Source organism: Anticarsia gemmatalis, chromosome 5 (assembly GCF_050436995.1).
Source record: "Anticarsia gemmatalis isolate Benzon Research Colony breed Stoneville strain chromosome 5, ilAntGemm2 primary, whole genome shotgun sequence".
Lineage (NCBI taxonomy): Eukaryota > Metazoa > Arthropoda > Insecta > Lepidoptera > Erebidae > Anticarsia > Anticarsia gemmatalis.
This window is the reverse complement of record NC_134749.1, coordinates 6,752,455-6,765,348: the sequence shown is the minus strand read 5'-3', so window position 1 is coordinate 6,765,348 and position 12,894 is coordinate 6,752,455. Positions and strand designations below refer to the sequence as shown.

At 32.4% G+C, this 12,894-nt stretch overlaps 2 protein-coding genes across 2 annotated transcripts; both read right to left on the bottom strand.

The window, feature by feature from the left end:
• Nucleotides 1-47: 47 nt before the first annotated feature.
• Nucleotides 48-3,775, bottom strand: LOC142972959 (uncharacterized). Its single transcript, XM_076114426.1, has 4 exons — nt 3,468-3,775; nt 2,531-2,667; nt 888-1,392; nt 48-380 (listed from the first exon to the last, which is right to left on the bottom strand). The coding sequence occupies exons 1-4, from the start codon at nt 3,486-3,488 to the stop codon at nt 321-323; spliced, it is 723 nt and encodes a 240-aa protein (XP_075970541.1). The 5' UTR covers nt 3,489-3,775; the 3' UTR covers nt 48-320.
• Nucleotides 3,776-5,728: 1,953 nt separating this feature from the next.
• LOC142973354 (uncharacterized) lies at nt 5,729-7,304 on the bottom strand. The gene is made up of 4 exons (XM_076115006.1): nt 7,171-7,304; nt 7,030-7,100; nt 6,527-6,619; nt 5,729-6,022 (listed from the first exon to the last, which is right to left on the bottom strand). Exons 1-4 carry the CDS (start codon nt 7,192-7,194, stop codon nt 5,746-5,748), a joined length of 465 nt encoding a protein of 154 aa, XP_075971121.1. The 5' UTR covers nt 7,195-7,304; the 3' UTR covers nt 5,729-5,745.
• Nucleotides 7,305-12,894: the final 5,590 nt, after the last annotated feature.

The window sequence follows — 12,894 nt, the reverse complement described above, 5'->3', positions numbered from 1 at the left end:
CTGATAAAATGGGTAGATTGGGTGGGATTGAATTTGATACATCTTTATTTTGTTTGTTTTTCTTTACTAAATGATAATAAATAGTTTTACCAGATCTTACACTACTAAGCAGTTAGCAGAAGCTTAATACAATAAAAAAGTATAAAATCGACATGTTATAAACTATCACACCATTTGAACAAAAGGTGCCTGGCCCTTGAGGCCTTTTGGACTTGAAACTAAAGTCAGTATTTACTTAAATCCTATTTCTGTCTCCTTATAAGAAGCAATATAGAAAATATAGTATAATAGTGCGTTAATGCTGCAATTTGCAGCAATCTTTAGCCAAGGAGTGATGCAACAACTGGTGCCGGGATACGCAGTAGTTCATCTATAGTAGTCTGAAACAAAATGAGATAAATTGTTTGATTATTAAAATATTTTTATTTATATAGCATATAAACAAGTTATTTAAAATTTTACTTGTTTATAACATCGTGAAAAAAAAAACTAGATCATATTCCAAAGTGTAGGCAGAAACAAGAAAAAAAACATAAGTTTGAAGTAAACGCTCACGTTTTCTCCATTTTCTAGTGAGTCCTGTGTAAAAGAGAGTATTGGAGAGAGAAGAGAGGCTTGCCATTGAGTTACAAAGTTACATCATTCCACGCTACTTATTGAGATAATTCCAAGAGAAATTCAAAAATCACCTTACTCGACCCAGGAATCAAACCCTGGACTTCGTCATCAACAGTCACGTAGACCAGTCAAGTAGGTAGTCAAAATAAGTTGTTTACTCATTGACTACTCGTAAATATCGGATTATCCTCCAAACTGCCTTGAAATTTTATAACGACATAAACAAAATATCAGTGGTTTATAAGCCAAATTAGTATTATAATACTTACAGATTCATAATCCTCAGTACCGGTTGTATAATCAGTAGAAGGATCTTCCGTTGTACTGTCTATAACATTATCATTTATATTTTTGAATATTCCGTCTATCACCGCTTTGTCAATCTTCACGGTAGATCCTGTTTCGTCAACGTACATAGCATTATTTGAAGCCTCAGTAGGATTCTTGCTGACAACTGTTGCTGGTCTTCTTGTACTATATTCAACTGAATTCTTATTGGCGCAGTTTGCTCCGCGATTATCTTCATTAGGATTGTAAGGTTTTCGAACGTCAGTAGTAGGAGCGTTTTCGTTTACATTTTGGTTATAAGATTGTGGTGGATTAGTTGCACCACCTCTTAGGGATAAGAAATTAGTCGGGTTATTTTGTATTCCAATAGGTTTGTAGATGTTGCCGTTGTTTCCATTTCGTGTACCAAGTACTGGTGTGAATAAGTTGCCGAAACTGTTCAGCGATTGGTGAGCGCTCGGGATAGGATTTGGTGGTGAGAAGGACCTGAAACGAGAGTGAAAACATTTAGTTAGATTACCTTTAAAGACATTTAATTTAATCTACTACAGGTACTATAACTGTAAGGTACGGGGAAAAGGAATATTGAGGTTTGAATTCTCTGAATTTGGATCCATTATTTTATTTAATTAAAGCAATATGTAACACTATGTTACCATTAACAATACATAACATAATCCTGAAAATCAATAATAAAGCAGTTTTATCAGCAAAGGTAAAGACAATATATGTTTAACACGGTCATATTATATCAACAATTATTGTGGAATTATTGGACGATGAATGAAAATTATTCTTGCGGCATTATAATTTACAAGAAGCAACACAATAATATCAGTATGAGACTTAATTACTTATGTAGTTGCTATGCTTTAACTAGCTTTTTACGACCTTTGTACTTGAATCGCGTGACAGCAAATGCACTGTAAATATGCAGAAGTGATCATAAAAACCCAATTAGTGCATAGCTGGATACTATGACAATATTTCTATTTAGTATTAGTTACTTCTTACATCAGATATAGGATGTAACACTAATTGGACGGCTTGGACCAACAAAAATGATATTTTATGCTCACTGGTCAAAACGTCAACCTTTCAGTGTTTAACTAGTATAATATAAGAACGATCCACTGTCAACTTCAATAAACGGCTTTCTTCAGACACTAAAACTTTATCAGATCAAATAATTCAAGACCTTCAATATTGAATGTGAAGCATAAATAAGAAATAAATAGCTATAAGCAATAATCACCAGTTTTGACAAAAAATTCTTGAGAGAATTTGCAGAAAGGAAATAATGGTGGGAAAATTCTGATATTCTTAGTTTTTGCAGGTTACTGCACTGTAGTCTAAGCACTTTATGAAGACATGAGACTGCTTATGTACCGGTGTTTTACTATCGATTCATATGGTGACACAACACTAAGCTGCTAAAATAGATGATTTAGCAACTTTACATGTGATGCACTTACCCTCGGTTTTTGAGTACATTTAACAGTAGTTTATTTTTTCAATAGCATTTTTTTATATGAGTTTAAATGTAACTCAGTAACCGGGTTTTAACATCCTACAGTGAAGGTAGAAAAGGGATTCAGTAGTGTATGAGTAGCGATTTACTTACGGTGGTCTTACTCCAATTCCGAACAAAGAAAAGCTATCTCCAGGCGATCGTTTGACTTTCAAACTGGCATCTTCACTATGAACGTAATTTATAGAGATGCCTGTAGCAATTCCGCACAACGCACATGCCATTATAAACTGAAAATAGAGACAAAAACTTAATAACAAACTTATGTAGTAAAAAGTATGTACTTGTATTCATTTAAATGGAAAAATAAAGTACAAGGTCCATTAGTATTCAAGCCACACTTTGTATATACATGTACAATAATAGATCATTAAATAGAAATCATCTTCAAAAGAAAAAATACGGTTTTTTTGCGAAATATTGTGGAGATTTCTTTATTTTGATCGATATATCAAATATTGTATTAGTATTCAAGTAAAATTTCGGTCAACGTGGGGTCAAATAGTAACCTAACCTGTTGCTCAAAGTAACTTGACCTCGAATGTTAAACTTGTAAGAATACCGCTATGTTAAGGATCATATCACGACCTACGATTATCGAGTAAGTAGTTCATGACAGCTGCGATGAGAACTACAGGCTTTTAAGGATAAATGTCTTTAAAGAGAACTTATTAATGGCTGTAGAATATTTCTAAGAAAATACAAACAATAAAATTAGTTCAGGATATTTTAAATATCAAATCACATCACATAATTATGTATGTACGCTAAAATGTCGTGCAAAATATCCCCGTTTGATCGTTATAATCAACAAAACCATTTCTGCTATGATCGTAACTTTTGATTGACAGAAGACCACCCCCTAACTAGTCCCTGTGCTAAGGAAAAATTTAAAACATACATACAAAAATAGGACATAATCCTATTTATTATTACAGGTTCATCAAAATCGGTTACAACTGGAACGAACCTTCGAGACAATCGTAAAATATTTTCTAAATATAAACTTTTAGTGTAACTGGTCCCTTACCTTTGCGAATGCCATCTCCATTTTATTTCACTTAAACTTCTGTATATGATTAAAAAAAGTTCACGACACTTCAAGCTACAATTAACTTGTATAAATTATATTTGCGAAATGAGCTTAAATATTAATATCTAGAGCCTCTTGTTTGTTTACGTTTCAACTCGACACTGAATCAAACCACGAATGAATGAACAACTAAGCCAGTTTCCTGTTCGTAATGTTCTTGGAATATTCATTTAGACATGTTTTTTGCGACTGTTAATTGCACATAAGTACCAAACCAAGATCAACGGCTATCCATTTACAAAGAGACAAATGATATGAATATTTCTAGGTACTGAGAGTACTTTTAACTCTTTTATCATGTGATTTGCATATTATCCTTATTACTAGGAACCCGTTTAGACTACTAAAGTTATACAAAAGCTTGTTGTAGGATTTTCCAGAGAACCTTTTGACGTCATTTACATTCTCTTTTCAAAAGTGTATAAGTAAGTATTGCACCAAATTGAAGCTCTGCTTACATCTTACATTTATAATAAGCAACTTTAGTTGTATCTACGCGGTCATGCATAAGGCAATAAAAATAATAATATAACTTAAAACATCCTCAGGCTCAGTTGTATAATATGAAGTTAGGCAATATTAAAATAATATTGCCATAACTTATTTTATGGGTCTATGAGCCTAAAATAATTAAGGCATTATATTTGCCGTGATATTTAGCCCAACAAATCATGATTTGTCTTAAAAGTCTTAAATTAAGGATACTTAAAAATTATTCAAAAACTGAAGATTTTACGTATTTATTTATATTAAATTTAAAAATAAACCTGTTCAGTTATTTAGGCTAATCTCAGGTACCTACGGAAAAAGATTTGCCTGACCAAAGTGTCGTAAAACTTCGGATAAAACTCGTTAATCCAAATATTTTAATGTAAGTTATTTAAGCCTACCTGACTGAGATCAAATTATTGGTAAAGGTGAGCTAAATGTGAATCGTGTATTTTTGGTTTAAGTATTTATACTTTAAGAAGATCTCAACTACCTACTAGATACACCTGCAGTAAGAACCACTTACAAGCAGATTTTTTTTTTAATCAGAGCAAGCAGTTGCTCGATTCCCTACTACTATCGACCACCAACAACCGGCCTGTCGTCGAGAAAGGCGAACGGCAGGTTTATATGAAGAATTCGTACAGCTTATAAAATGTCATGTTTAGGTTTACTTTTTGTTTTAATTGGTAGCTAATATGATAGACAAGCTTATTTTAAAATTCTTATATTTTTAAAAGTTGGGAGGTAAAAGTAATGTCCATTTTTAGAAGCCCCGATAGTTCGCTAAATTGCTCAGATGCTGTCAAAACCACAATTCAAAACAACAGCAAATTGGCGGATGCGTAGACGTCAGACGAAAAGTGACGTCTCATGAGATTTTCTTTTTCTTTAGTTGTCAACAAATATAAGCCATGGACCAAAAATTATTATTTAAATAAACAAATACTTTCTTATTAATCCGGACTTCTAACAATAATACTCCCAGATAAAAATAAGTGACTTAGTCCCCTTAATAAGTGGTACAAATTCTGTTACGAAACAACACAAACTTTAAGCTGTACGAAATTTGCCGATCTCCTTTCGTATGAAAATCTTATCAGCGCCTCTGACGGGTGTCGTAGGAAACATTTTGGCAGTACATTCTAAATGTCAATACTCGACATTACCGACTGAACAGAATCGCGCTACCGCACTTATAATGCAGCATGCAAGAACGTTGACATTGATCTTTTAAATAAGAGTAGCAAAAAACTTAAAAATACACTGTGTTTAAATTGTTTTTTAAGTTAATAACGCAGTGTTTCTTATTCGTTGTTGCTATTTAATATTGTTACGTTTTACCAATTTATTTACTTATTTATGTACTTTGTGATATATTAATGTTGTAATCAGTATATATATATACCTATCATATCAGTGAAATCTTTTTATTGGTTTTAATATTTGCTATGTTTTATCTACTGTATTTAATTGTTAGCTGTAAGTTTTCTTAAATTGTAAAATAAAATAAGTGACTAAACACAGTATGACCACATTTTGCTTGGATATTTTAAATAGGAGCTTTTTGTAAAAGATATTTTTGTGTGTAACATAATTGATTCTAACTTTTTGAGTTAACTTGGTTTAAGATTCCCAACTTACATTAACGATGTCAATATTATGGATAGGTAGCGATGTAGGTTATAAATGAAAATATACTTTTCTATTAGTACATCTCATTCTATTAATCGGCACATCTTACATGACAAACTTCGGTTTCAAGATAAGCTTGGAAGAATTTGACAACATCATCGAGGTTAGACATCGCATACGAATAGAACACTGAACCATCAGGATTATACTCCTCGTATAAAAGACTCTCCGTCTTAGTTTTAGATCGTTTTCGTTTTCCGTATTGACGTGCCATATCATGATTTATAATCAAAACTGCTCGTTTCAACGGTACATTTTCACTACTAGTAGCGTTTATTAATGCATTGTTATTCCTGGATGAAATTCCTCTGCAAAAAAAAATGTTTATATTTATATTAGGTCGGGGAAAGTCTTTTCGCGTTATAGTATGTATGAACTTGTAATAAAATCTCTTTGGCTTCAAGCTACAAAATTAAATGAGTACACGGTTCATTAGGTTTCTTTCAGTGAGCTCTTGAGGTACCCAAATATCGAGCTTTTTTGTGTAGAGAAAAGATTTCATTACAAGTTTTTTTGTGAATTTGTATAGTCACGCCATTTTACAAAGGGATATAAGAATACCTGGAAACGCAATTTGCTCCGAATCTGATATACTTCATTTAAAAAGCGCAAGTTATACAGAAACCTGTTTTGATTTTATAAATAGTCTAGCTATTTATAGATTTCCTGATTTAGTTTGAAGTTGGTTAAAAAGGACACAAAAACTAAGCGTCTACTAGCTAAGAAACTAGTAGATAAATTTATTAATAACTCTACGTATTTTAGGCTATAGAATACAATCATTTTATTTATTCAATTACTCCACAACTTACATTTGCTTGTGAAGAAAATTGCGTACGCTAATGGAATCATTTTTGGTTTGATTATTATTTTCATTGACTGTGTTGCTCTTAATGCTGCCATCACTGGAAAAATATTATATCAGAATATAGTCAACATTATATTAAAATCTACTTATGCTTATATCACTTTACCTTCACCATTGACAACTATAAGTTACTAAGCTAGCCGACAACTATTCCAAAGCCATTATGCTGCACATTGTTTTCTCCCTTAGATTGTAGTGATAAACAAGTTGCGGCAAAGCAGCAATGTACTGAATAGTGACCATAAATTTGCTGAACACAACTTAGATACGAAATACGTATACCGATAGTAAGCGATCTATGGCTATTCGTTTTATAGTACCAACGATGTTGGCTTATATGATGGGATCGGAATAAAAAGAATAAGGACCGATTTTTCCAGCAGATAGGTTGTCTGACTTATTCATTAGCTTTGAAGCTAAGTCGTAGTTAATTGATTATCTACTTACGTTCTTGTAGGTTGAGTGTGTGAAGTTTGAGTTGTATTATCGCAATCAACTATCGCAACAATAATAAATATCTGTAAAAAAACAAATCTGTGAAAACAATATATTGTTAGTTTTTTACTCTCATACAAGATTAATACCTACATACATACACTTTGCAATCAACATTTTTAATGAAAATTTTATAGTAAAGCCGGTTTGATTCCGTTAATTATGTATTTCAATCAAGTGAATCCTGTATGTCCGAAATGCATAAATTGAATCGATTTATAATCAAGTACAAATACATACAGAAAGCAGAATTCATTAGTCTGTCTTATTTTTATGACTGCTACATGTATTTTATTTAATGACTTTAGGAAAATATGGTTACATCATCAGGAAAAACTATGAGCAATAAGAAGGTAATAGTGTAATAAACATTCCTAAGACATCCGTGATATTTTATTATTTACTTAGAAGAAATAAACAGTTTAAAGACGCTCTTTCAGTAGCTCTACCATGAGTTGGCGTAGTTAAATCATCTTACTTAACTAGAGTAGTTAACGTGAGAACGCAACTACAACAGTGGGCTTAAATGTTCGTACCATGAGTTGTTTTGACGTTAACTACTCTCGTTATAGTTAAAACTATATCATTCGTAGTAAGATTTTTAATCTGTGGTTTTGCGACATAATGTCAACATTCAATCTGTAACTTGACTAAGCTTGAGTGTTGTAGTTCTATCTCCTTCTATTCACATAAAACAGACAGAGAGAAAATACGACACACGTTTCAAATTGATATGGTAGTATTAACCAACAAAAATAAGAAGTCGTCGCTTACATATAATTTGGGACGTTTTCGTGTATTTTTGATTTTGTGTTATTGCTTTTTGTTTATTGTCAGCCGGGCCATAGAAAACACCTCAGTTACGTTTTAGTGCCAGTGCAAGGATTCTAATTAACAACTAATTTTATTTTCATCTCTGTTTAAATAATCCTCTTTCCAGCCGCGTCCTAGGAAACTTTATGAACATGTTTGCAAAAACTGCATGGTTTAAAGCTGAAGTAACTTTTACAATGATCACCCTTGTGGCCTCTTGGGAAAAAATGGTTCGCCTCCCCAACAACACGCTGATACAAATACATACATACAAATCAAAGGTAAGCTTAACAGGCTTACCTTTGATGCTAATGAAACTCTTTGAGATGATTTTAAACCCGTGTGTTGACATTGACATAATAAATCACAAAATTCTATAAACACTTCTTTGTTAGTCGATATAGTTTTTAAACTTTGTTTTACAATTATTGAGAGATTGGGGGGATTTCCACTTAATTCCCGCATACCACTTTGAAATGTCTTTGTTCACGTCGTTCATCTTTGAATGCAGCAGTTTCAAACATATCACAACCAATATTTGTTCTACCGAACATTTTTTAATGGAAAATAACTTCAATAATTTGTAAAACAATACGCTCTCACGAAGCTAAAAGTCGGTGAGTGCCGTAACTACTATAGTAATAGTTCGTTACTACAGCATCTGTCAAATTCGTAACTCATGGTACCATTATCGTACGGAAAGAATGAACGACAAAGCCAATCTACATTCACTGTTGTTTAATTTAACTACACGTTACTAACTATGGCAACTCATGGTAGCAATGTTGGTACCTTAACTATCCGCTAGAGGCGCTGTTCGAGTTTTCATACATTTTTTTAACTACAGTGTCTGCGGGAGACTATAGTTGCCAACTCATGGTAGAGCTACTGTTCAGTTTCACCTTTAACTTGTCATACATTTTAGTTTCTATTGACGTTTTAAGAAAATCATTCTGATAGCTGCTACAGATTAGTATTATACTCCAACAGCCAACAGCTATGTAGATATATAGACATATAAAATTTAGAATCAAGAACACTAGTGGCCAACAGGCAACGCAACTGGCAGTGGCCTGTTCGATATAGCTTCTTTTGGAAATATACTGAAGAATTAATTTTAAGATTAAAATAAATTGCTTGCCAAGGCTCTCTACTAAGTTGTCAAATTTTAAGAATCAATAACAATGTTCCAATTTCCGCTGAATTATGAAAGTACTGTAATAAAATTGGCTTTCGCAGTCGTTATTATTAATTAGGATACTTGTCCTGATATGTACATTGTAAACATTTACTACTATCACTTTTGATTGATCGTTGATTGTACTGCCGCAAATTTAAAGACCGAATAAACCAGCTTTAATTCTGACTGACATTAATTCAGTTCCGCCAAATCAAATGCCGGTATTAAATTAGACCGACTTTAATTAAATAGTTAGTTCAATGTTTGATGTCAAATTTTGACAATTAATTATGTTTTCGTAGTTCAGTGTGTATTAGAACTAATTATTACTCGTTCTCACGGCGAAGGGAGCCATCGCGATGCATCCTTACATACCTGAACGATCTTAAGCACCTATTCAATGAATAATTCTTCAATTTCCCGATCCGCACGTGGATTATTAAATGCTCATAATAAGAAATTGTCAAATGTAGATCGGAGAAACTGAATTTCTTGTTTTTCCATTTTATGCCGGTCGTTTATGCGTGGGCGGTCAACGATTCGCTTGTAACATTGAACCAGTGTCCTAGAATATCTATGGTTTGTTACGTAAGCACTAGACATATTCAGCATATATTATGTGCTATTTTAAGATTTTATCATATAGTAAAGTTACACAAAAGTATCACTTATAAGTATTTTAGGTAATCGTTTTTTATTTAAATCTTTATCAATGTATGAATTAGGCGTGAAAACCCGATGTTAATGTTAATCCTAATGTGTTTTATTCAATAGAGTTGACGAGGAATAAAGTTGCTATTAAATTTTAATACATTAGGTTTTTAGTAAATAGCTTTTCGTGGAATAATACCACAGCAAGACTATGTTCGTCGACTATTGCATATTGCTTACACTGCAGGCGTTTAAAATTAAATATAATGTAGCGTGTTTAAATTAGATGAACACAAAATATTTGATATCCCTGCAATAATGCAATGTAGGGATATTAAGAATTTCTATATAACCTATAAAAGAACATAATGAAAATGAAAAATTATATTATGTAATCTTATGTAGTGTTTTCTACCCTTTCACAGATACCTACATTTCATTGATTAGAATAAATAATCAACTTTAAGCTCAACACACTAAAATTCGTCATTTACCAAAAATGTATCGTTGATAAATCAATTAGAATTAACTCGAGCGATGACGTCAACATGTGAATGTTTCAAATTTTTCCTATCTTACACATCTCACATTTAAATATTGTCACGCTCGACCTTCCTATTTTTGTAACTTATTTATTAAAAACGTAATCGTGAAAGTATTTTTATGGCATATATTAAAGCAGCTAAATTCGGTGGTAAACTTTTTATAAGGTTCAATTTTGTAGAAGACGCATACTATTTTCTTATTATAGTTACTAATTGCGAAAATAAAAATAAAAGTCCCTCTATTATGGAGAAATATTTTGGAATAGGTGTAACGTTTATGTATCACACTTATGTGTGAGATGATCACTAGGTCTTTTTAAGGCCCTAACGTTTTCCGAACCAGTGGTTTTTATTTATGAAATGTTGAAAAATATATCTGTTAATATAAGACCCAAATTATAGATTATATTAATTAAATTTTGGAGTTTAAGTGGGTGATTATTTGAAAAGCCCACGTAATTTAATGGCGTGCAAAATATTATAATAATGTCACACAAAAGCTTCGAAGTGAAACAGGAAAACCCGAATAGTAAACTTTCACCTCATTTCCCTCATTCTGTATTGTGAACACGGATAATAAATATCGTAAAGTATCAGAGAAAGTATACGCGACACCATTTGGATGAATAACTTACCCTTCATCATTACCCATCTTTATATTCAACGTTGTAACTTCTGTTAACGGACCGACATTTAATTTGTATTTTTAATCAATAAACTTTTAAACTTTTTAACTCACTTGAGGACGGCAAGAGTCACCAACCAATTTCTATGGACAAACCAATTTCTATACAAGAATTATGATTGTCAAGAGCTTGTCAACATTCTGGCAGCTATTGTGATAATTATAATACTTAAGTAAATGAGCTGGTATCTGCAAGGGTAAATCTGGACGATTCGATTAATGAATGTCGAGAAAATTTGGCGAAAATCATCGTTATTTTCGTGTCTTTAACCAACTATTAAGAGAGCATACGAACCTAATGAATTAAATGAGAAAGAGCTACTATACATAACTCGTTGAGATTTCCCAACAGGGACTTGAAACGAAAATACTTTACAAAGCCAGATATTTCGAGAACAGAAATTGCATCCTAATGACCAAAGTCAAAGTTATTAAAACCCAATCAATTTAATGAGATAATGATTAAAGCAAAAAGTATTCATGATAATTCTCGTAAAAACTATTAATTAATGTTGCAAAATCATCGACGAAATAACTAAGCATACATCTTAATTACACTCTCTTAATATTTTCGTACAAAAACTAGACAACAACATTATTAATATGATCTTATAAGTCTCGTCCTTTGATGTACTCTAATGAAACTACAAATATAAACCGCGGCTGAGAAGGCTCTTTCAGTCTCAACACGGGTACTATTATCTTTTCAAAATTTAGAGGTTTCCCGGATCCGGCACCGGATCCGTTGCGTCAGTTCCTGATCCGGTAGGTCTAGAAACACGCTGGATCCGTCAGATTATCGGATCTGCCGGACCGGATTGTAATACCTATCCCGGAGTAAAGAGTATCATATGGGTTAATCCACGTTATAAACATTCCACATACAAACTTTCGAATGTATAACTTGTAATATCAGGAGGATTTATAGCTTCGTGTTCTGCAACGTGATATCCTTTAAATCTGAATCATAACTGAGTTCCAGTACATCTTGAGATCCTGTACTGACGTATTATTTAACATTTTCATTAGAACAGCAAAACACGTCTTACGTTTATCAGATGGCGTCATCATGTTATGCACTGAAATTCCCCAGAAGCATTATTCTAATTAAGTTAACATGTACTTATAATTTTGAATAAAAATACAACTTTCAAATGGGTTCGTGTACCTTTAACATAATATTTATTTTAATTTTTTTTTGCAACATTTTGAGAAATCTTCCAATATAAGCATTTGGGCAGCACTTACTATAGTCCTATAACTTAATAAAGAGTCTAGGCATGCATGATTTGTCTAGATTAAAATTAATAATTCTATGTTTATTTAATATAAAGTAGCTGTACCAAACAGGCCACTGTCGGCTGCATAAGCCTACAAATCAAAGAAGTTTCAGAATTCTACATTTTGTGTACTTTCGCCAACCGTGAATCTTGCATACAAGCTCTCTTCTAAGTTGTCTCCCTATAAAGAGCTGATTATCATACAAATAATCTTTATAAGTTACTATGTGAAAGTACATTCCACTTCTTATTACTTATTACAGTTGTTGACATATTTTATTTTGCTCAACGTGCTAAATGTTTTTTTCTAAGAAAACTAAAATGTTAGCAGACTCCATCGGCGACCAAATAAGGGTATACTGTGGTTAGCGAATTTGGTAGGCGGATGATGACTCTGCATTACTCATTAACATATTATAGAGTGATAAATCGGAAGCATTTCGAATTAGTACTGGTGCCTAGCATATTTCCGAAATTAGACTATGATCTTGAAATAAAATCTTATCTCTACACAAAATAGCTCGATATTTGGATACCTCACTAGCTGACTGGAAGAAACCTCGTGTACTTATTTGTGATTTTTGAAGCCAAATAAATTTTATTACAAGTTCATACATACTATAATGCGAAAATACTTTTTCCCCGACCTAATACGTAGATTTG